We start from the raw sequence: 23,417 nt of genomic DNA on the forward strand, positions 1-23,417 counted from the left end.
AGAAAAGGGAAAAAAAGGAAAAAAAGTAAAAAGAAGGATAAAATAAAGTAGGTGGGGAAAATTGCCGGTGCCTCCAGCCTCACAGCTCCTTTGGCAGGATGGGGGGGGACAGCAAAAGGGGGGGTCGGGTGGTGCCCCCCGGCCCGGGCAGGGTCTTTGGTGTCCGGCGGAGCCCGGGGGGGTCCGGGTCCGGGAAGGAGGGGCCGGGAAGGGTCCGGGAAGGGGCCGGGAAGGGTCCGGGAAGGGCTGTCCCTGCTCGGCAGCCGCGGCGCGGGAGAAGCGCGGGTGACACCTACAGGGGTGTTGGGGACCCGCGGGGGGAGCAGGGAAAACCCCGGATCTGGGAATGGGAAAGGGCCCCCCTGCAGCCCCAGCCGGGGGGGGGCCGGTGACCCCCGTTAACAGCCCCAGCGGGTTGTGTCACCCCCCCCAGCCCCCCGAGGGTCTCGGCAGCCCCCGGATGGTGACACAGGGGATGATACAGGGGGTGGCACATGGGGTGGCACAGGGGGACACGGCTGGGGTGGGGGGCTCTGCTCAACGTCCCCCCGGCTGCAGGGGGGGCCCAGGGACCCCCTCTCTGCAGCCACCTGGGTACCGGGGATGCTTCAGGCAGTGAAAAGGATGAGTCCAGTACGGGCTCACCCTGGGGATACCCCACAGCACCAGGAGCCCCTTGGGGAGGTCACAGAGGTGACGTGGGGACAGACAAACACAGCCCCCCATGAGCCACAGCCGTGTGTTGCATTTTCAACACTGCTCCCGGGGTGTCAGCCCCATGTCCCGTGGGGTGACAGCCCCCCAGTGTCACATCCCGGAGTACCAGGGACAGGGAGGGATGGAGCAACCCTCGGGATCGCTCTGGGGGAGCCTGGAGCTGGGCTCAAAAACGAGAGCAGCCCCACATCCATCACAGCGAATCCCTAAAGACCCCACTGTGTGCCAGGACAGCCAGTGCCAGCCCGGCTGTGCCAGGGAAAGTGCTGCTCCCCGGGGAAGGTGATGCTCCCCAGGGAAGGTGATGCTCCCCAGGGAAGGTGATGCTCCCTGAAGCCAGCACAGGGCACTGAGTTTGCCACGCTGCCTGCCAGGAGGAGGCTGGCACTGGGTACCCACATCACCGCCCCAGAAAGAAAGAGCAGGGAGAAGAGGGGTGTTTGGTTGTGTTGTTCTCATTATTATTAATATTTTTTTCTTTTGGCATTAATACCATCTGTTCACCTGAACTACGGACCTTCTGTCTCTAGAAATCTTTTGGTATCTTCCCATCTGGATGCACACAAAAGGATAAGGAAAAGAAAAGATGAAAGCGGGAGCCCCCCTGCAACGGGCTCGGCTTGGGGGCTGTGGCCAGGTTTGGCCACCACAGGGATCCGTCGGGCTCAGCTTTGCTCCCAGCGGGATGGGGTGACCCCCAGCTCCTCTGCAGGTGCCCCCAGGAGGAGGGTCGGTGTTGGGAGATGCTGCCCTCCTGCTCCACTGAGACCCTGCTCCAGCTCTGGAGGTGGAACAGGGCACGCAGGGGGTCGGGAGCCTTTCCCTGAAGTCGAAGTCGGGCCACTGGCCATGCCATCCCCACATGGGCTGGGAGGTGTCACCTGCTGCAGCCAGGTCGAGCAGGACGGGGGAGCCGTGTCCTCACTGCTGGTGCTGGCAGTCGGCTGTGGATGGTCAGCACTGCTGGGTGCCATGAGCCCCCCACCAGCCCGTGGAGGGCAGAGCCTGGGGAGGCTGCTCTGCTTGCCAGGCAGTTTAGCAACTGGCCAGAGGTGACAAGGCAGAGGGGACCCCGTCCCACTGACGTGCCGGTCCTCGTCCTTCCCCAGCTTCGAGACAACGGTGCGAGCCTGACATCCAGAGCATGGCAGAGGGCTTAGCCCCGTTTCTGCTGTTTCTTCCCCCAAAGCTGGCTGGAGGCAGCACACGTGGGCAGGGTCCACGGTCCCTCCTAGTGCAAAACCCACCGGGGGCCCGAGGGACAACAGTGGGTTCCTGCCATCGCTGCCTCGGGGCGGCCGAGCACCGCGGGAGGAGGGGACAGAGGTGCCTTCCCCGCGCCCGCCGCGCACGGGGAGGGAAGGAAGGGACCATTTCGGACAGAAACAACCTACCATCCTCGTTCACCAGTCACTAACCAAGGGAGGAGGGGAGAAAAAGTCCAGCTCTTGGGTTTCTGCTTCTCGTGCCGCGGGAGGTGCCCGCGACGGGGTCGGTCAGTCACCGGCTGCAGCGCGGGGCAGTGGGAGCGCCAGGGACACGCCGGCAGCAGCGGGTTGCTGCCCCAAGGAAACCCTTTTGCTTTGTGGAAGTGCCTTTAAAGAACAGGTTAACGCCGAAGGTCACCTTGGGGAGGTGGGAGCGTCGCTTGGTCTCCGGCCGGGAGGGTGGGAAGGGTTTGCCCCTCGGTGGGGAGGAGGAAGGAGTCCTTAGGACAAGTCTTCCACTGGCAGCTCCTCCTCCAGGTCCCTGTCGTCGGGAATCGTCACATTCTGGTTGGTGGTGGCCATCAGCGACACAGGTCTGCTGTCGTCCTCCGCCTCGGCTGGTTCCTCCTTCACGTGCACTGGGTGGCTGTGGGGGGGGAAGCCTTCAGCCTCGGGGGGCTGCTCCCCCCAGCCACAACCCCACAAAGCTCTTGGTCCAAAACCCTCCTCACCCAGGGGACAGGAGCCATGGGAAATAACGAGCAGCTCCCGGTGCCTGATGTGTCACCATCCTTTAGCTCCAAGCCCTCCAGCACCCCAGTGCCCCCCGCCAGCGCCACCCCTGCTGTCCCCCAGGCTGACCTGTACTGCTGCGGGGACAGGTGCGGGCTGTTGCTGCCGTTGCTGTTGACCTGCTCCACGGTGCTGCTGACGTCGTCGTGGCCCACGTGCAGCATGGCACTGGCCGAGCTGGTGTTGATCATGGTGGGGCTGTTGAGCAGCGGGAAGCTGCTCTCTGCCAGCGCAGCCTGCAGGGGCATCAGAGAATCAGAATGGTTTGGGTTGGAAGGGACCTCAAAGATCACCAGTTCCACCCCTTGCCATGGGCAGGCACACCTTCCACCAGACCAGGCTGCTCCAAGCCCCTCTAACCCAGCCCTGAACACTTCCAGGGATGGGGCAGCCACAGCTTCTCTGGGCAACCTGTGCCAGGGCCTCCCCACCCTCACGGGGAAGAACTTCTTTTGTATGTCTAACCTAAATTTCCCCTGTTTCAGTTTGAACCCACTCCCCTTGTCCCTCACTACAGTTCCTGACAAAACAAGACCATGGAGGGGTTTCGTACCCCCGTGTCCCAGTCAGGGACAGGACGGGGTCCTTACCTGGTAACTTGCATTAAGTGCTCCGTAACCGAGTCCTGAAATCATATTTTTGACTAAGGTCGGACTCCTGCAGAAAGAGAGAAAGCAGAAGGACGCGGGGCTGAGCGCTGCTGGCCTGGGGACAGGGACGCTGGTGGCAGGGGCAGGTGTGAGCACAGCTCCCAGGCTGTGTCCGTGGCAAAGGAGCACCCACCCTGTCATCTTTGGTGGCCTTCGCTTTTGGTACTCGTGCTCGTCCACGGTCCACACGGCTCCCTTGACGTTCTCCACGCGCACGAAGCACTTGTGCAGGCTCAGGTTGTGGCGGACGGCGTTCTGTGGGCAGAGAGGGCAGGAGCTCAGTGGCATGACCCTCATCCCACTGCCCAGACCCTCCTCTTCCTCACCATCCTCCTCCTTGGCCAGCCCCGCAGGTCCCCACAGCTCCGGGCTGTCCTGGTCACCCCAACGCTCCCCCCCAAAGCCACCCAGGCTGCTGTGGGTGCTCCCCCACTCCACCAGCACTGAGGGGGTTGAGTTCTCGAGCCCCCAAACCACACGTGGGACATGACCCCGTTTTGAGGACCTTGGCCAGATGCTGAGGAAGAGGGGACAGTATGGGACAAGTGACAGCAGCGAGGACTGGGAGCAGAACCACCCTCTCTGCTCGGCAAAGCCAGCTAATCTTTCCCTTTCTTTTCCTTTCCCCCACCCTCCCCTTTTGGTCCTCTCCCTCCCTTTCTTCTTTACATCGACCATCTTTACATTTCTAAATGTAAAATAAAGAGACACACACGTAGGCAGACAGCACAGCCCCGAGAGATACCAGCTCCCTTTTCCCCTTCCAACTCCCTGCCATTTGCTACTGCCCCTATTTCATTACCAATTTTAATTTGCCTCTAATTAAATCCTGTGTATTTTTCCGACTCACTTGCTAATCCATGAGGGAGGCAGGAGGCTGGAGTGGAATCTCTCCGAGCTATAATTACAAAGGGCCTAATCACGCCGGGGCTCTGCCTTTGAATAAATTTCCTTGCATTAAGGTTCTCAGATTCTCTGCCTTGCAAATGAGAATGACCCCAATTTCAGGAAGTTGGCCTCGGAGGGTTTTTTTTCTTCTCCCCTTTTTTTTTTTTATTTCGAGTCCTGATTCGTGATGAGAGACTAATTCGTTACGCTAAAACATTAACAGCAATTTAAAAGGTCGAACGGGGGCTGTATAAACAAAGGAGCTGGCCAGCACAACAAGGGAGAGGAGACACAAGGACTGAGCCCCCCCCACGCCGGCAAGTGCCAGAGCGCCCAGAACCTCATCAGATGGCACCATCACCCCTTTTGCTTCTCATTTAAGGAGAAAAACAAACAAAGCTGGGCTCTTCCCTTGTCCTCCATCCATCCCTTCCCCCCCAAACCCCTCCCTCCAGCCGTGCCACAGTGCCCGGTGCTGGCACCACGGCCGGGTGACACGCTGACAGGCAGCAGGGCCGGGCTCTGGCTCCTCTGGCCCTTTGGCAGAGCACAGTCCAAAGGGGAAACTTTGTAAGCAGCTCTCAGGGCTCCTGGGGAAGGAGATCTGGGCCCAGCCAGTGCTGTCTGATGTGATTTTTGGGGGGGAACCCCTGCAGGACCCCACAGATCGGGAGCTGACCCAGTGTCTCGGGTGTGGCTGAAGCCAGGTCCTGGGGTCCCAGCTCAGAGCCACTGTCACCCAAGGGGACACGCTCCATTTGGGCCATGCCCTGCTGGGAGGCACCACTCAGCCTCAAACCCCGTGCTGGCATCTCCCAGGGTCGGGCTGCACAGCGCTGTGAAGACAGACATCCCAGGGACCTGGAATTCCAAGGAGGACCCTGAAATCCATGGGGGAGCAGGACAAGCCCCTGTCCCCCACTCTGTCCTTGCATCATCCCCTGCCTGGGGTCTAAAGTCCAGCCAGGGCTGGGGCCTTCCACTGCCCTTGAACCCCTGTCCCAGTGAGCAAACACAGGACGTCCCTCCCTGGCCGGATCCTGCCCACACTCCCCTTCCTCCTCCTCCCTGTGCAGGGGGTTCCTCGTCCAAGCAATGCCCAGACTGCAGCCACGAGCGTGGCAAAGCAGAACCTTCCCTGCCCACAGAGACACAGGCCCAGCAGTGCCCACGTCCCCCCCTCTCCCTGGTGACAACCCCCTGCTCTGAAGCACCCGGGTGGGGATGTGCCTGCAAAGGCTCCAGTGGAGGTAAAATAAATCCTGGCAGCGGGCAGGATGTGGCTCAGCACCCCCAGAGCCTGGGATGCCCCATCCCTGTGCTGGGTGTTGGGCAGGGTGCTGTGCCCAGGACACGGAGGAGGTGCCAGGTGAGCCCCCCATGGCATGGGATCCATCCCCACGGTGCCTCAGCCCAACGTGGCTTTTGTGTTTCCACGGAGTGTTTGTTCAGAGCCAGACCCGGCTGCTCTGTTTGCTTCTCATCTCTCTCCTCTAATGATGTTTGCTTTACACCCTCCACCCACTCCCTGGGCTGTGCTGGGGGCTCCCTGTGGGTCCCCCCTGCTGTGGGCATGGGGCACCCACCCTGGTCCCCAGCACCCCTGTCCCATCCCAGGGGAGCTCCAGGAGATGAGGGAGAAGCCACAGCAGAAATGGTGGTTTTCAAAGAGAGGAAATACACAATTTTTTCCTGTGTATCCCACTCCTCCAGAAGAAGCCTGACCTTGGACACTGGAAGTTATGAAGAGAAGTATCCCCCCTCCAGCTCTTTCTAACCTCCTGCCATCCCCTTTGGCGATAGAACAGGAAAAAATGAAGAAAAAAACCAGTGGGAAGCAGAAGGGCTGGGAGATGCCCTTCTCCAACCCTGCCCTTGGTAACACGGGGCGCGGGGAAGCCGCAAAAAACCTCCCAAAATATTTATTCCTTCCAGCTAATAAAAAGGTGGGAAAAAGACATTTCACCTGCCATTCTCTGATTCCAGAGAGGGGGAGACTGAGGCACGGAGCAGGTGAAGTGCTGCCCTGGACAGTGCCGGGAGCAGTGACGGCCACACTGGGCTCTGCCCCAGTGCTCCCCAGTGCTGCCCACCGTGTGCCCAGTGTGGGGTGTCCCCAGGCCGGGGTGGTGGCAGTGGTGGTGGCAGTGGCGGTGGCCAGCGATGCTCGTGGTGCACTTGCAGTGCTGCCCGTGTGCAGCGAGGGGCACTCCAGACCGACACAGCCCGTGGCCAGCCCCAAAACTGCCCCAGCACCCGGCTGCTCCCGCCCAGCCCCATCCCAGTGCCCTCCTCCTGCCCGGCGTGCAGGGATGCTCCGGATGGGCCGTGCTGAAGGCAGGGCCCACCCAGAGTGCTGGGGAGCCAAAATCCCTGCTATTCATCCGAAAGTTTTCTGCAGATCCCAGCTCAGATCTGCCACAGCGACACACGGGGGCCCTGGGCTCCAGGAGAACTGATTCCTCCTCCTCCTCAACCCTCTCAAAATGCTCCATCTCGCTTGCACCTCGCTGATTATAATTATTTTTATTTTAATCTAACACGTGTCCCTCTGCCACTTCACTCCTTGCTGCCCTGGGCAGGAGGGAGCTGAGCTGTGCCTCGGTAAATACATGCAGCAGGAAACAATAAATAAGTAAATCTTCCCTGGACGAGGCAATAACTGAATCACAGAACTGCTCCTTCCACAACTCCCTGCTCCTCCGAGATGTGTTTTCTCAAATCTCAATTTCTAAATAACCAAGGGGGAAGCAGCCCCAGCACCCACGTGCTGCCCCCAAATTCACCTCCATCAGCCCAGGCTGGTGACAAATGGCTCCTCAGGGGCAAAAACTTTCAGTACCTGCCTGTACAGCACCGTGCACCGGGTGGGGGGACCTGACAGGCACAGGCACCTGCTTGGGGTCTGGCAGAGAAGTTCCCCTTGCTGATGGTCCCCCTGCCATCCCCACTCTTCCTCCATCCCCCTGGCCCAGCACCTGCACCCCCAGCCACCACTGAGGCCCAGCCACCTCATCTCTCAGAGTCACCTGCCCCCAGGTTATCATTAACCTTCTTTGTTACTTCAAGTGTCTCTCTTTTGTCTCTGCCCTTCTCCTCCAGCCTCAGCTCCACAGAAAAGCCCAGCACAGGGATGATGTGCCCTCACAGACCAGCGACACACTTTGGGTAGGGAAAATGGGGGATTTATCCATAAAATCATCTCCTGCACCATCTCAGAGCTGTGCAATGAACCGGTCCTTTACCAGAGGTGCCCACACAAGCTGGAGCATCTCCTGCAGCAGGGAGTCCCCAGTGGGATGGCGTGAGCCCGGGTGGGATGGGGTGAGCCTGGGTGGGATGGGGTGAGCCTGGGTGGGATGGGGTGAGTCCAGGTGGGATGGGGTGAGTCCAGGTGGGATGGGGTGAGTCCAGGTGGGCTGCTCTCACCTTCCAGGTGGCCGTGTTCCTCCGGAAGTAGGCAAACATCCGCGTGAACCAGTTATAGATTTCATTCAACGTTAGCTGCCTGTCGGGGGTCTCCAGGATGGCCTGGGGAACCAGAGAGGGGACAAGAGCGTCACTCACAATGCCCTGCTGGGGTTCGATGCCCATCCCCTGGTGAGGCACAAGGGGCAGAACGGGGGGTTCAGTAGATGTGGGGGCTCCCCCAGGACAGAGAGGGTGGGGGAGAGCACAGCTGTGCCCGAGGTGCCCCACAGGCAGGTCTCGGGGTGCAGAGCTGGACCCCAGGGCACGGGGAGCCACTGACCTGCCGGATGAGCGAGGCGTACGTGAAGGGCGGCCGGACGTCGGCGTTCTTGTAGAACTCGTGATTCTGTGCAAGTTCTGGGGGGCGACAGGAAAGGGGAGGGCGAGGGGTGAAGGGACCCGCTTTGGGAGCCAGGGACTGCAGCGAAGAGGGTGCTGAGCCCCAGCCCGGAGCTCACCTGAAGATATTGGGGTGCAGAACTTCTCCGAGTTCCTCCTGCGGATGGGCCCCACGTTGTGTAAAGTGGAAGAGCTGATGACGGAGGGGCCCTGCCGCAGGGGGGTGATGGGCGCCGTGGCTGAGGTGGGGGGATGAGGTAAACCGTCGGGAAACGTGTCGGAAGTGCTCTTGGAGAGGGTGGCACTGGAGACCAGGTTCAGCTGCACAGACAGGGGGGAGGCAGGACGGGTGGTTGGGAAGGCAGGGGCTGGGAGAGCCCCCGGCACAGCGGGAGCTTGGGAGGGCTGAGCTGGCTCGTGCCCCAGAGCAGGCAGGGAGGGGCTCGCAGGGGGGACACTTGCTGGGCTTGGCAGGGATGGGATGCAACCAAGGGATGGGGATGCAACTGCAGGAGAGGACACAACCATGGGATGGGATGCACCTACAGGCCTGGATGCATCCATCCTGTCCATCCCACAGAGCCCACCCAGTGGTGACCATGCACAGGGCAGGGGGGGAACAGCAGTGAGGGGGAAGGGGAGGAGAGGGGGCGGCTGTGGGGATGTAGAGGGCAGGAAGGGGACTCACGCTTACAGGCTGGCTGAAAGGCTTTGGCTCTGAAGGTCTCATGTGAAGATGGGCCATCATTGCTTGGAGACGCTCGCTCTCCTTGGCCAGCTGTGGGAGGCAAGGAGCAGGAGGGAGATGGTCAGGCAGTGCCCAACTCACTATGGAGGTGCCTGTGGCCTGGAGGAGCTGCCAATGAGCCTCCAGCCCTGGTCTGGGTAGGCAGCCCAGACCCTCTGTGTCTCCTCAGGTGCCACCTCCTGCCTGACACTGGTTCCTGAGAGCCCCAGTGGGGCTGTGGCTCCATAGGGGCTGCAGCACCCACTGTGGGGGGCACGGGGGCCATTCCAGCTCCATGTGTGCAGTTAGATGAAAAATCTACGGTGAAAGGGAGCCCCTTTCCCATCCCTCCATGCTGCCACTCACCAGCGAGGCCACCCGCCACAGCCCTCACACTCCCCCCTGGGTGCTCTCATGCCCGTGCCCCGGTGCCTGCCATGCCTGTCCCCTTCGCCCTCCTCCTGCTCCCCAGCAGCTCCCTGTCCCCCCACCCAGCCCTCCATCCATCCCCCCGGACGCCCAACATCGCTGTAATTGCACCTCCCTCCTGTTTACTCCCCGGAGTGCGGAGGAGGGTGAAATATTCACTGTGGCACCAGGAGAGATTTTGAGCCCGGCGGAGGCGATGGGACCTGACACCCGCTCTCTCCCCGTCACCTTCCCTTTCCACCAGGACCCTCAAAGCTCGGGGCTCGGCCACCTCCCCGCGCGCCGCCGGCTCCCACCAGCCCAGCCCAGCCCCATTCCTGGGCAGGCGCTGGGGCCGGGCGAGGAAGGAGTTAAAGGCAGGAGCCAGAGCGGAGTTTGCTGCAAGTTTGGAGCAGCTCAGATGCTTTCTCGCTGTCGTGGTGCTCATTAGAGCTGACAGGTCTCCCCTCGTGATGCAGACGCTCCGCGCCGGCACAGCGGGAGCTCCGCGCTCTAAACTTCATAATTGGTGGCTCCGTGGCAGGTTCCTCTCTGCACACACAGCTCTGCTCGCCCTTCAGCTTTTTTTTTTTTCCTTTCCTTTCCCTCCCCTCTTTAAGCCCCAGTAATTGCTTTCAACCTCTCGCTTTGGCGAGGGCTGGGGAGCAGGATGGATTGCAGGGATCACCCAGGAGGCTGCAGCCTCTCCTCGATCCCACAGCTCCCCCCGAGCTGCTGTGACTCAGGGTGGAGGCTCCCAAGGGTGCCCCACATCACATCCCACTGTTCCCTGGGCCAGTGTACCCTGAGATGTCACGCACACACTGCCCTGAGCTCCTGCCAGCCCCAGCCGGGCACCCAGGCACTGCCACACCACGGGGGTCTTGGTGACTGACCCCCTGACAGACCCCTGCCCCGTCCCTCTTTCAAGTCCTGAGATGAAAACTCCCCATTTCCTCCCCTCTTCCCCCCCTCCCTTCTCCATTAACCAAATTATGCACAGCACGTTGGGGAGCCAGAGATGCTGAGAGAGGCTCTATTTAAAGAACTTGCCTTTCCAAAAATAGCACCCTGAAGTTGGGCTCCACAGACCACGCTCAGCCACCAAAATAAGTGGCCTGATTTCCAAGGACCCCAGTGGCCCTGCAGCTCCCACGGAGGTGGCACAGCTCATGTCCCACCTGTGGGCATGAACCCTCCTGGCAGCACGTGCCTTCCACGTCTGTGGCATCTCCCTGTACCCACAGGGACACTCTGGGCAGGAGGGATGGCTTGTCCTTTCCTCCAGCCCCATCACAGGGATGCTGGTATGGGAGGAACCAGATTGAGATTTGCCCAGGGCTTGATTTCCACCCAGATGCAGCCCAGGGCCAGCACTGCTGTTTGGGAAGGATCTTTGAAACGAGTCCCCAGGTGGGTGGTTACAGTCCCCAACCTCCCTGCTCGCCCCTGAGGAGAGCAGCAAAAGCATGGAGTGCAGAGGGGGAAGGAGATGGCTTTTTACACCCGTGTCCGTGGAGGCAGGGGCAGCACCCACCTGTATCTCCAGCTGCTGTACCACTTGCATCTGGACTCGACACTGGGCCGTGCTTCGGTCATCAAGTGCATGTTCTGTGTTGAGGTGTCTGGGGAGGAGAACACAGAGGGTTATGCCTGGACATGCCCAAAATGCTCCCCCTCAGCTGGGGCCACACCTGGGATCAGCCCTGACCTGCAAATTGCTCAGGGATGCTCTGGCACCGGTGCCCCAAGTGGGATGAGCAGAAAGGAAACCGAGGCACGCAAGAGACTGAGCAAACCAGGCTGTGCCATCTCCCCAGACCTGGGCTGGAAGGGGGCCATACCCACCCAGCCCCGCCTGTGGCAGCCACAAACGGTGTTTAGGAGCAGCCACTGCCTGATGGAAAGCCCACGGATTTTCCTGGAGAAGGCTGCTGGCAGGAGGTGCCAGGAAGACCTGAGAAGCAGGTTTCCAGGACAAAGGTGTGATTATGGAGGCTGACTTACACCCTCTAAGGAAACCCCCGAAGGCAGAAGGTGGCATTTCCAGAGTGTTCCTCATCCTACCACTTTCATGCCTCGTGTTTATGAGGTGCTTTGTGTTTATGAAGCAGAAGGACCTTTGGTCCTCACTGCTCTCCCTCCTCCTCGGGGAGGGGTAGGATTCCTGGGGACGTCACTTGCTGCAGAGGCAGGGACATCCCAGCAGCCCCTTGTGGAGGTCCTCACCCCCAAGCCCAGCAGAGCAGCAGCCTGGGGATGCCCCCAGGAGAAGGTGCCCCAGGAGCAGGGCAGGAGTCTCACCCGGCTGTTTGCAAGAGACTTCCAGCCCCAACTTGCACAAACAAGGCAGGTAACTGGGACCAGCTGCCAAGCCTGTAGGTGAGCAAACCCCCCTGTGCCTGAGCCCCGCTCCTCTCCCTGCACAGCAGAGCAAGGGCACGGCTGCTTCTCCAGGGAAAAGGCTGCCAGAGCCCAGGCTGTGCCAAGCAGGAATGGAGACATCTCCCACCGACCCTCTCCCTCATAAATCACTGCTCAAAAGCCATGCTGCCCCTTTCCACCCCAACCCTGGGGCTCTCTGAGCTGCCCCACGGAGGTGATGCTCAGAGCAGGCTCAAAGCCAGTGCTCAGACTCAAAGCCAGACCCACTCTCCAGCTGGGCTCAGCCTTTGGGAGCTGGAAGTTTTCTACCTGCCTGTCCCGCAGCCTGACATGTCCCCACATTAGCAGAGAGGGGACAGAAACCCTTCACCAGTGTTTTTGGGAGGCTGTCCCTTGGGAAGGGGGACAGGCAGGTGGGATGCAGGGATCCCACAGCCCTGGTTGGCACAGCACAGTTCTACTGACACTGTCACCCAGCCCTGGCCATCCCCTGCCAGCTCCAGCTCCAGCTTCCAAACCAGAGCTCGCTCATCTGCCCTGTGCCATTCAAACATGCCCTGCAAGGTGGGAGGAGATGCCTCATCTGGGTTCACCCCATGAGTCAGAGGCAGAGGAAGGAGGACACAGGAGCCTGAATCACTCACTCACCACCCCAACCTCCCCAGGCTGCCTTCACACCTCCTCATCCTCCCGTGTAAGGCCTCTGCCCAGCTCCTTCCCTGGGAATGAGGAGGCATCCAAGGGATGCTCCCACTGGAGCCAGAGGCGTGGCAGAGGGCAGGGTCAGTCTGTAAAACCCCAAAACCTGGCTGATGGAGAGCCCGGCGCCTCGGCTGAGCAGACAGCCGGGGAGGCGGGGGAAGCAGCGAGCGAGCCCGTCAGTTCCTTCTGATGTCTTTGCTAAAAATGCCGGCTACAAAGAGATCTAATTGCAAATGAACTAATTAAGTAAACCTCTGACGAAGCGTGAAAACAATTTGTTTGACCCTGACGCTGGCAGAGGGCTCTGCGACAGCAGAGTTAATCAGTCAGCGCCGGAGCCCACAAGCGGTGTCAGCGGGGCTCCCGCGCTGCCATCTGCTCCCCCCGCGCCCCCCAGGAGGGAGCTGGGAGCCCCCCGCGCCTGCTGCCGGCGCCTGCCCCCTCCTGCCTCCTGCACGGGGTCTCTCCTTCTCCAGAGTCATCGACTCATCGAATGGTTTGGGTTGGAATGCACCTTAAAGCCCATCCAGTTCCACCCCACCTTCCACTAGCCCAGGTTGCCCCAAGCCCCATCCAACCTGGCTTTGGACACTTCCAGGGATGGGGGAACTCCAGCAGCAACCCCTGGAGTGTTTTCTCCTTCTGCATGGGGTCTCCCAGCTCCGGGCAGACACTTTGGGGTGTCTGGACCTACTTCTAGAGTCTTCCCCTCCACCAGCTCCATTCTGTCCCAGCCTCAGAGTGTGGGTCGTCCCCTTATCCAAAAAAAAAACCTCCCTCAAAAAGGGGACACTTACTTGACAAACTATCCCAAGTCCTCACAGAGGGTTTCGCAGCCAGGCCACTTGCACTCTCCGTGGCCATAGAGCGGGTGGGAGCCAGGGGTCTCTTCGTGGGAAGAGCTGCAGAAGAGGGAAAAGGGCCATGAGACAGGGCAGCTGGGATGCTCCAGCATTCCCACCCAGGGGACAGCCCTCAGGCACCCACAGGAGACCCCCCAGTGACGGCTCACTGTCCTCCATGGGCACATAGGTGAGCAAAACAGCGACAGGACTCCACTATGGGGCAGGCAGAATCTCCCCTCACCCACCCCAGCCCTGCTGCCAACCCCACAGCCGACAGACCCCGGCCCCTTCCACCTCTCCAGGAATAAAAACACAAAGTGCCAGGGCCCGACCCGGCTCTACCTGTCCCTTCTGGGCGTGTGCATGGTGCTCTGTCCATTGGGCAGAGGGTGATGGGAAATGGGAGGCGAGACCTTGGCGGCCGAAAACGAGGTAGAGTTGGAGGTGTTGGTGGTGAGGTCAAGACCTTCTTGCTTAATGCTGTCCTCGACGGGCTGGGCAGCCGTGACCTCCTTCCAGAGCTGCTGGAGGTCCGAGGGGCACACGGCTATGGCAGGAGAGAGCCCGGGGTCAGCAGGGGAACGGGGCAGAACCCACAGCACCCACAGGGTCCTTCCCTGCCCCCTGGCACAGCTCAGCTCCCCAGACCTTGCCCAGCACGGGGAAACCATCACCTAAAGCCAGGCCCAGCCCACAACACCAGCAGTGGCAAGGGGAGGCTGCACAGCCCCATCAGGGAGCCCAAAACAAGGCGCTCTCAGCACCCAGGGAGCCACACAGAGCTGTTCCCAGAAGGGAGGTGACCCCTTCTCCTCACACCCTGGCCCCCTATGCCAGAGGAAGAGGTGCCCCAGTCCTGCACTCCTCTGCCAAAGGAACCCGGAGCCCAACCCTGCACCAGCTCTGCCCACCGATGCCATCACACCCCAACTTTGGGGGCATTAGAAAAAGCAACAGCACAGCCCCTCCCCAGCCCCCCTCACCCAGAGCAGGGCACTCTGCAGCCATGGCCCCCCCCCGTGCAGGGCACCCCGGGTGAGGGTCCTTACCTTGGGGCAGGGTCTGCAGGGGCACCGTGCCCTGCCCTGGAGGGAGGCTCACCAGCCCCTGGCGCTGCAGGTTTAACAGGTGCTGCTGCTGGAGCTGCTGCATCTGCAGGAGCTGCTGCTGGAAGGCCAGCTGCTTGTTCCCCAACGGCTGCCGAGACAAAAGGGACAAATCCAGGCGCCTTATTCCCAGCCCCGCAGGGGAGGCAGGGGCTGGGGGCCGTGGGGAGGGGTGCTGGCAGCCAGGGGTACCCACGGTGGGGGCACTGGGGCTGCCCCTGTCCCCATCCTGCTGCCGGGCCTGCTCGGCTCACGGCTGAGCCGGACGGAGGCTTTGATCTATCGGAAGAGGAGGGGAAGGAAAGGAAAAGGGGAAGGGAAAAATAAAGCGCTGGAAAGAGAGGGAGTGAGCGGAGCTGGGAGTTGCTCGGAGCAAAGAACCAGCTGTGCTGGGAGGTGGGTGTGAACCCCGACTGTGGGGTCCCATGGGGGAGGCTCAGCTGCAACGTCGTTGTAAAAAAAGGGGGCTCCCAGCACCCTGGATGCACAGGACCCTCCTTTAAGCCAGAAAATTATCCCTATTTGCCAAAACCGACCACTACGAGCCCCTCCATGGTGAGGAGCTGAAACCAACTGTCTGCAGGGGAGGGGGTGCCCAGCACCAGTACCGGTGCCCCCACCCCAGCCTCAGGTACCCCCCGGGTAGGGGACTCTCCCCCCGTCCCCAGGAGCCAGCCGTGCTCTGACCAGCATCGCTGGCCCTAAACTAGTTAGGCAGGACGGGTCCCTGGGGAGGCGCCGAGAAATCCATGAGAATTAAGTGAAGGGGAGAGAATTCAATTAGGGCTGGGGACAGGCAGCTGCTAATCCGAGCCGGGCAGGAGAGGGGAGCTGCCCCGAGGCTGCCCGGCCTCATTAGCGGGGCAGGCGGCTCCGTGACCCCGTGAACCCCCCGAGCCCCCCTGTTTGGGCAGACGGTGCCGGCAGGGAGCGAGGAGCTGGAGAGCACCGGCCAAGCCCGTGCTGGAGCACATCCCCCACCTCACTGCACTCGGGAGTGGGGGCACTTTGCAGCCCCCCAAAGATGTATTTTCATGTCCATGTCCTTACCGATGAGCACAAGAGCTGTGCTACGGGAAGTGTCCTTGTTTTTCCTGAGTGTTATAGGGATTCAGGCCCCAATGCACTGGGAATGCCAGGGACCTGGCACATCTCCTGATGATCCCCGAGGCTACATCAGCAGGGAACAGCAGACAGACTCTCCATGGCAATCCCAGTCCATGACTGAGTTTGGAATGAGCACGTGCTGCTATACCCACAGCAGCACCCTGGGCCCATGGGATGCAGGCGGATCCCTGTGGATGCTCAGCCGTGGCTTTGTGAATCAGAGGGAGAGAACAAGATCCAGACACTGCCCTACAAACCCCTACGCTCTGCAAAGTCAGGCACAGCCATGAATCCCATCTAGGGCACAGAGACAGTTTAATTCCAGTTTCTTCAGCCTCAGAGGGATATGCAGACCCTCCCTGACCTGTCCACCTCTGGGCTATGGTGGAATTGTCCCCCCCAGCGTCAGGTCTAGATCCTCCCTGGCTCTGCCTCAGCCCTGCACCTCTGAGGCTTAAAGATTAAGGCACAAATCAAAGCAATTTCTGCTCAGTGAAGAGAAATCCCTGTGCTCACCCTCGCTCCTGAGCCAGGAGGGCTTCAGGCCATGGGATCAGCAGGATACAGGAAAACAGGCAGGACCAGGCTGCAGCCAGAGGGCTTCAACAGAGGCAGCTCTGTCCCCCACGGTGACCCCTCCCGGCAAGAGAAAGCTCTGCCACCACGTGGGATGGACACGAGTGCCCTTGCCTTGGTTAGAAACAGCAGCTGGGATGGGATGGGACAGGATGGGATTCTCCTCCTCTTCCCGGCTCTGCCACCGCCCTCCCCAGGGGCCCCGGGGCAAGCCCGAGCTCTGCTCCAGCACAGCCCCATTCACGTCACTTCCAGACTGTGGAGCAGGAGGAACTGGGAGTGGATGAAGGGATGAAGTCATGAGGATCCCTGCACATGTCCCTGAGCCCCACAGCCTGGCTGGGCTCTCCCAGCCCGGCCTGACCGGAGCTGGGGCCGGTGGAGTCGGATGCCCCGAGCCCCTGGGCAGCCCTGACCCACACATGGTCTGGCAGGGATGGTGTTGTCCAGGTTGAACCTGGACCTTGACACGCTTCAAATCCACATGTGCATCCCTCCAGCTTCACCAGACCACAAACACAGGGATCAGCCCCAGCAATACAAGTCCTGGTGCTGCTCTGAGTCAAACCAAGGACCGCCTCCCCCCGGGGAAGCCAATTTGCCATCACTGGGGAACAACTGTGGCACCACAGACCTCTAAACCCCGAGTGATGGCTGAGGAGGTGCACCCACCTGCAGACCCACCCACCAGCCTGCAGGCCACAAGCCAAGTTCTCCCTGGAGAAGGCAGGGTGGGGAGAGCCTGGATTACAGCCCCAGCCTTACGGAAAACCTCACGCGCCAGTCCTCACCCCGCGAGCTCTGCTCCCCTCGGAAAAGCCACCCGAGTACCCCCCAGAGGGGACCCCCAGCACCCACCAGAGGAGCTGGTTCTGTGTAAGGGCCAAATCCTGCGCTGGGCCCCCCCCAGCCCGTTCCCAGCCCCTGTCCCAGTGCAGGGCCGGGGTCCCGAGCGCTGCCGTGCATTAGACGCAGCTGAGCGGGTGCAGCTACGGGGTAAGAGCCGCCGTCACTTTGATTTATGAGCACATCAGGAGGAGTTTCGCCGTGACACGCGGGACTGACAGGAGCAGTTCATTAAGCTGACACTGGGGTGAGGCGCCAGCAGCCCCCCCCTGCCACCCCCACCCCAACCCTGCCTGCCTCGGCAGAGGGACAGACCCCTGCCCCCAGCAGCTCTGGGGGCACACAGAGACCCTCTGGCCTCATCCTCAGGGAATACTGGGGCCTCTGCAGCCGGATGCCCCTTGCAGCACTGGGCTTGGAGAAGCCAAGTGTTCAGGGAAGAGCAGGATATGAGGGTGAGAGGCTGCCTGGAACTTCCCAGCCCTGCACCACAGCTCCTTGTTCCCCCCACACCCAGGATGCCACTGGGGGTGGGGGTTCACCATCGCACCCTAGCACAGGAAAATGCTCCAGGCCGACTGGGATGTGCTACAGCTCAGCCCCATCCCAGTGGGATTCATGGATTCATGGATCAGCTGCCTTGCTTGGCCCCTTCCTCACGCCCCCACCGTGGCACAGCACCCCCCAGGACAGGGACACACAGCACCCCCCAGGACAGGGACACATAGCACCCCCCAGGACAGGGACACACAGCACCCCCCAGGACAGGGACACACAGCACCCCCCAGGACAGGATGCTGCCGACAGGCGCTTCCGACACATTTCCATCCTCCTTTCCTGTTCTCCCCTTCCCCTTCCCTGCTGGGGGACCCCCAGCTGTGCTGCTCCCGAGGAGATTTGAGCTGCTCCTCCAGGAGATGCTGCTCCTCCAGGAGATGCTGCTCCCCGCTCCCGGCACCTTCCCGGCTGCTACTCCCTGGCCGAGCCGCTGGCTCACAGCGAGAGGAGCCCTGGGAATGGGGCAGAGGGGAAGCAGGAGGCGCTGGGTTTACAAACCTCGCAGCGGGGCTGTAATGAAACACGGCCGCGGGTTTCCAGGAAGGAGCCGACGCAGGCCAAGAGCGGCTCTCCGGCGGCATCCCAGACACGCCAGCTATTCCCTGCGCCATCGGGGCAGCCACGGCGGGCAAAGCAGAGCACGGGCTTTATGAACAGCAGCTGCCAGGAGCCAGATACACACCCCTCCAGCAGCATTTGATGCCCCTTCCCCCCCCACCAGCCTCTCTTTCTCAGTGGATGAATTTCCCATTTCCTCTGTACCATTTAATTAAAAGTTAACACGCGCTTTTTAAACCGGAGCCCGCTAAGCAAGTGCTTTGTTAGAGCTTAATTATATCCCCGCTCAGAGCTGCAACACAACATCGCCACGGCCAAGAGGAAAGTCCTTGAGGAAGCTCAGATTTATGCCTCCCCCATTCCTGGAGCACCAGCAGCCACTCCAGCTCCTGCAGATGGCTCTGATAAACCTGACCCCGTAAATACGCCACCACCCCGCAGTGAAAGCCCAGGTCAGCCTGCAGAGACTGGAGTAGGTGCCAGCCCGACCCTGAGCCACTCCAGCCACCCTGGTCCCCTGATGCCAATGTGTTTTCACCATCGAGTCCCCTCTTTGCCACACCAATGCACAGTCGGGGCCTAAAATCTTTCCTCCCCCCCAAAAAAGCTGAATTTCAGCCCTGAGAATGGGTGAGCATTAATCAGGGTGCTGGATTTGTGGAGGGGTGATTGCCATGAACAGCCCCAGCACCCCAATCCCCTGCTTGCACTGATGCTTGGCCAAGGACGTGGAGTGAGTGGCTCAGCCCCATGTCCCTCTGTGCTGGGCACCCAGGGAAGGACACTGGATAAAAGGGCAGCAATGCCAGGCATGAATCAGCACGTGCACTGCACAGAACACCCCACCAGGGACCATGTGCAGCAATTTGGGGAGAGAGAGAGGCAAAAATATATAAGGAAAAGGAAGGGAGTGGTGCTATCTGCTGGCTGGTGCTGGTCCCCAGCCTCTGTGTGACTGGCACATCCCCAAAATACAGCCACAACACCAGGGAGGGCATCACTGTGGGAAAGGACAGCAAAAACTGTTGTGTAAAGGGAGTTATACAACACTGATGGAATCACATGGGCATGAAATGCTTCTCCACCAGGCACCCACCTCCCCAGCACAGGGCCCACTGCTGCCAACGCGGTGCCAGCAGGGGCTGAGAGCATCCCCTGGCTGAGTGTCTCCCGTTGGAAAAGCCCTTTGCTGGCATCACTGCTGCTCCACACAGTGCTAGGGTTTTGGAAAACCGCCCTTCCTGGCAGGAAAAGCCCTGCTTTGAGTTCCCATCTGACCAGCCCTGCCTACTTGCCAGGGTGCTGCTGTGCCAGCTCAGCCAAGACTGGGCTGCCCAACTCGAGCTGTGCCAGGCAAGGGCTGAGCTGAGCCTGCTCTGCCCCCACCCCAGGGGGAACTGGGGAGCCTTGCTCTGTGCTGGGGGCAGTGACCTGCCCCTGCCCCTGCCCCTGGGGAGGGTCCAGCAGCCCCACAGCCCTGCCCTCACTGCTCCCCACACACCCCACAGCCCCTGGACACGCTGCTGAGAATGATGCAGCTCAGTGCATGTGCCAGATCACACACAGGAGGAGGAAGAACAACAACTCCCAGCACCTGGACTGGCCATCCAACACCCCCCAGAGCAGGATGCCCCCGTGCCCCATCCCTGCTGGCTCCCAGCTGCCCGGGGTGCTGGGGTTCCTGCACACCTTGTTGTGCTCCGGTCCTCCTTTAATTTGCCGCCTGATCTGATGGCCCAGCGCCCTCCACGTGAGCTCACCTCTTTGGGTTGCTGCTTTCCAGCTTGCTGCTGTGTCAATAGCTGCAGGTGAAGCTGCTCCTGTTGCTTCTTGTAGTATTCCTGCAGCTGGGAGGGGAGAGAGCAACCGGATTAGCAGCAGAAACACCCCAAGCCCAGTACCAGGCTTTGCCACAGCCACGTCAGCTCCTGGCACTGTGTCATCAGGGCAGGCTCCTGGCTACAGGGTGGAGGGAAAGGACCCACCAGAGGAGTCAGGGTACCAGAAGAACCCTGGGCACATGTTCCCAAAGGCTCTGGATCCCCACAGCAAGTGAAATCTCCCAACACCAGCAGTGCCAAACCCACTGCTTGTTTTATTGTTGTTTAGAAGCAGCCCTGGGTGCTCTGGCAGCAGGGTGTTTCAGCAGTGGGGAAACTCCATTTTCAGCACAGTGGGACCCCAAAACGCCCCTGGCAATTGCAGTGAGAGCCAGGGGGACTCCCAGCTGGGAAGGGGCCAGAAGCAGCCACAGCCCCTGGTCTGGCTGGTGCAACCCTACGAGTGCTGGGGGCTCAGCCCTGCCCCCCCTCCATGGGCAGCCCAGCCCCTCGCAGCCCCCTGGCCAAAGCAGAGAGCTTTGCTGGTCCAGGAACACAGGGACAAACCCCCAGCCCCACAATGAACCACCAGAGAGGGTCCCAGTGTCCGCAGGCAGCTCCCCCCCGGCCCTAAATAAACTGTGGGTGATGGATTTGGTGTGTGCAGGGGGGGCAGAACACGGGGAGGTCAGAGAGACCCCACAGCCCCCTCCCACCCTTCCGTACCCCGTGCAGGGGCTCAGGAATGCCCCCGTGGATGCCGGGAATCCTTTATCAGCTCGGGGCTGACAGCGCTGACAGCAGCAACTCCGCCGTTTCTGCCGGAGAACAGGTTTGGAGGGGCTGGGTGTTTACCCCAGAGCCAGCCGGAGCCAGGGCTGCAGCGGGGCCGAGCAGGCGCAGGAACATTGGGTCAGGGGTGAGAGGTGTGATGTTTGGTTTTCTGCCGGTGGAGAATGCGAGCTATTCCGGCCTGGGTTGTTTAATTTGCAGTCAAACGTGTTTCTTTATCCGGCTCCAAAGAGGCTTGTGGAAGGACCCACCCAGGGTAGTGTTTACCCTTTGTTCTTTCCCTGGGGCCAACCTTGAATCCTTATCAGCCTGTTTGGAGTAAACAGGTACTGGAGGCAGGAGGAAGGGTGTGGAGGATGCTTGTGGGGTTTCTCCCTCTCTCCCTCCTGCCTGCGGGAGGTGTTTACCCAAGCAGACCTGTTTTGTTTTGGAGTTGAGGTTTGTTATTTTTCTTCTCCTCTTTTTTCTTCCCTCCCCATCCGACTGAACACTCCGGAAAAGCTGAGCAGGCCATGAGAAACAAACCCACGTGCTCAGGTCTGGAGCTGGACACAGGCACATGCCCAAGGCCCAGCAGCAGCCACGGGGGCTCTGCTTGGGGTGCATCGAGCCAAGAGCACCCACCCCGACCACAGCTCTTCCCAGGAGCTGGGCAGCCCCAAACCAGACCTCGTGCAGGAATTTTCTGGGCTTTGAGCAGCAGCATCCAGCTTTGCCAGCACTGTCAGCACCTGCAGCTGTTTTTGTCCCTGAACGTGCTGGGAATCCCCAAGGAAATATGCGGAGAATGCGAGAACCCAGGGAGGAAGGGACTCATCTGCCTGCCCACAGCGAGCTCCAGCATTCCCAGACCCAGTGGGAATTGCTTGGCTGGATGCAGCCCAGGTGCAGCGTTACCTGTTGCAGCATTATCGCCTGCTGCTGCTGCAGGAGGGCCTGGAGCTGGGGTGGAGAGAGGATCTGCTGCATCTGCTGCGGCGTGATCATCTGTGGGGACATCATGGCCACGGACACGGGCACCTGTGAGAGCAAGGACACGTCACCACTCCCCATTCCAACCCTGGCAAACCCTCCCCAAGTGCCAACAGCCTACAGGTGCCTCCCACCTCTCCTGGAACATCTTTCACACCCCCCCAATCCCTGCCTCACCTTCAGGTGAAGCCCTTGGCCCCTGGTCCATCCTGGCACACCAAGGCTACTGCCAGGACATGGCAATGGCAGGGAGGTGCCCCGTGGTGCAGCTGGCACTGGGGTGAAGCTTCCTAAACCGTGAGCTCCCCCACCCTGAGGGCAGGGTGCTCTTCTTTAAATGCAGTTGAGATGGGGGAACTGGGCATCAAACCACAGCTCCTTCCCTTGAGGTGCCGGAGCATGCAGGGCAGAGGGAAACACAAGGGAAGTGGGAAGATACCGATCACCCAAATAACTCTGCAAAGCAGAGCTCGGAGGAAGAGGTTACCAGGTTCTCCACAGACACATCAAAGCTTTACCTCCAGCTGACACCGGTAACCCACGTAATTACCATGCCAAGAGGAGGGAGGGCTGAGAGAACCTGCCAGCCCCTGCCTTTGGTTATCAAAATATGGGTCCACACCCCCAGCAGTGCTCCTGAGAAGGTGTCAATGATGGATTCCAGCCCTACTGGGTCCTGTCCAGGTGGAGCAACGATGCCTTCCCAATCACAGCCATTGAGAGCTGCCTCGTCCCAGTCTTCCACTGATCCCAACAGCCCAAAGCCTTTCCCAAAGCTTTGGGCAAAGTTATGGCTTTGCTGCAATTTAATAACCCTTCCTGGGTGCCCCCTTTTTCCTTGGAAAGCAGATGGCTGCTGCCTCCCCCTCCAGCCAGCCCAGTGGGATGGGACCACAGGGTGGCCCCGTGCAGTCCCTCCCACCCGTGGTGGGTGTTCGGAGCGCTCTGACCTTCAAGGGAGGCTGCCAAGGCTTATCTATTTACTCAGGCATTCTGCTGGAGGGAGGTGTGGGACACGGGTCGAGCTCCATTTGTGATCCCCCCTCCAGCCGCCCTCATGTCGCAGTTATTGATTAATTGCTGCGAGTTCCCACCCAAGGGCTGGGGCTGCTCCCACTGCTCCGGCCGGGGAGGGCTCGGAGGCTGAGGAGCATCCTCAGGGATGAGCCACAGCGCCCTGGAAGGGCTCCAGCACCCACCAGAGAGCCCCAAGAGCCCCCCGCAGCAGCAGCAGCAGGGAAGAGCTGCTGTTTGGGTGCTCAGGTGCTCCCAGCCAGCTGTGCAAAGCCCTCAGCGAACATCTGGGAAGGAGGGGAGCTGGCGAGGAGGGCGAGACGGGCGGGGTGTGCGCCCGCTCCCGGGAGCTGAGCATCCTGCTAATTTCCCTTTGCCAATTCATCAGCTGGCAACGTGCTCGGAATGAGAGCCCCTAATTAATTGCTCATCCGGGCGGCCTCCCCGCCCCCACCGCGCGGCCCCTCCAACACGTTTGCTGGCATTTTCAAATCGGAGGCATCCTAATTACCGGAGAGTTATAACACCTTCCATTTCTCGCCCAGCGGACTGACACCCTGTCAAGAGCAAAGAGAATTGCCAGAGGTTTTGACAACACTAATTGCCCCTATAATCTAAAAACACAAAGGAGAGGCGATTAGTCGAGAGGGCCCCAGCTCTCGATCCGACACGAGGTTTTCACAATGTTACAAGAAAACAAAAGTGACGCTTTTTAGAGTTTGATGGCTGCTAACAAAAGCAGAATTATATTTTCATACAACCTTTGTCTGCATTAAATGGCTTTTTCTTCCGTGCTCGGATGCGGAGCTGACACGGGGAAATGGTGGTGGCTTCGTGCGGGGCTGAGGTGGGAACGGGGCGAACCGGTGCTGCTGTTTGTGAGGGTCATCTGGGCTCTGCCGCCTCCTCGAGCCCCAGGGGATGCCAAAGCCACAT

The 23,417-nt window shown here is 60.4% G+C and overlaps 1 protein-coding gene across 1 annotated transcript in view; it reads right to left on the reverse strand.

The window, feature by feature from the left end:
* Nucleotides 1-319: 319 nt before the first annotated feature.
* Nucleotides 320-23,417, reverse strand: part of FOXP4 (forkhead box P4) — a 56,575-nt gene continuing 33,477 nt past the window's right edge. Inside the window, 14 exon segments of the mRNA XM_017832258.1 lie at nucleotides 320-2,571; nucleotides 2,787-2,953; nucleotides 3,308-3,374; nucleotides 3,501-3,622; nucleotides 7,685-7,786; nucleotides 8,007-8,083; nucleotides 8,185-8,386; nucleotides 8,754-8,843; nucleotides 10,738-10,825; nucleotides 13,085-13,189; nucleotides 13,475-13,679; nucleotides 14,182-14,329; nucleotides 19,644-19,730; nucleotides 21,393-21,515. Of these exon segments, the coding sequence (XP_017687747.1) occupies nucleotides 2,427-2,571; nucleotides 2,787-2,953; nucleotides 3,308-3,374; nucleotides 3,501-3,622; nucleotides 7,685-7,786; nucleotides 8,007-8,083; nucleotides 8,185-8,386; nucleotides 8,754-8,843; nucleotides 10,738-10,825; nucleotides 13,085-13,189; nucleotides 13,475-13,679; nucleotides 14,182-14,329; nucleotides 19,644-19,730; nucleotides 21,393-21,515 (1,728 nt within the window). The 3' untranslated portion in view covers nucleotides 320-2,426.

The sequence above is a fragment of the Lepidothrix coronata genome, unplaced genomic scaffold, assembly GCF_001604755.1.
Source record: "Lepidothrix coronata isolate B3197 unplaced genomic scaffold, Lepidothrix_coronata-1.0 Scaffold199, whole genome shotgun sequence".
Lineage (NCBI taxonomy): Eukaryota > Metazoa > Chordata > Aves > Passeriformes > Pipridae > Lepidothrix > Lepidothrix coronata.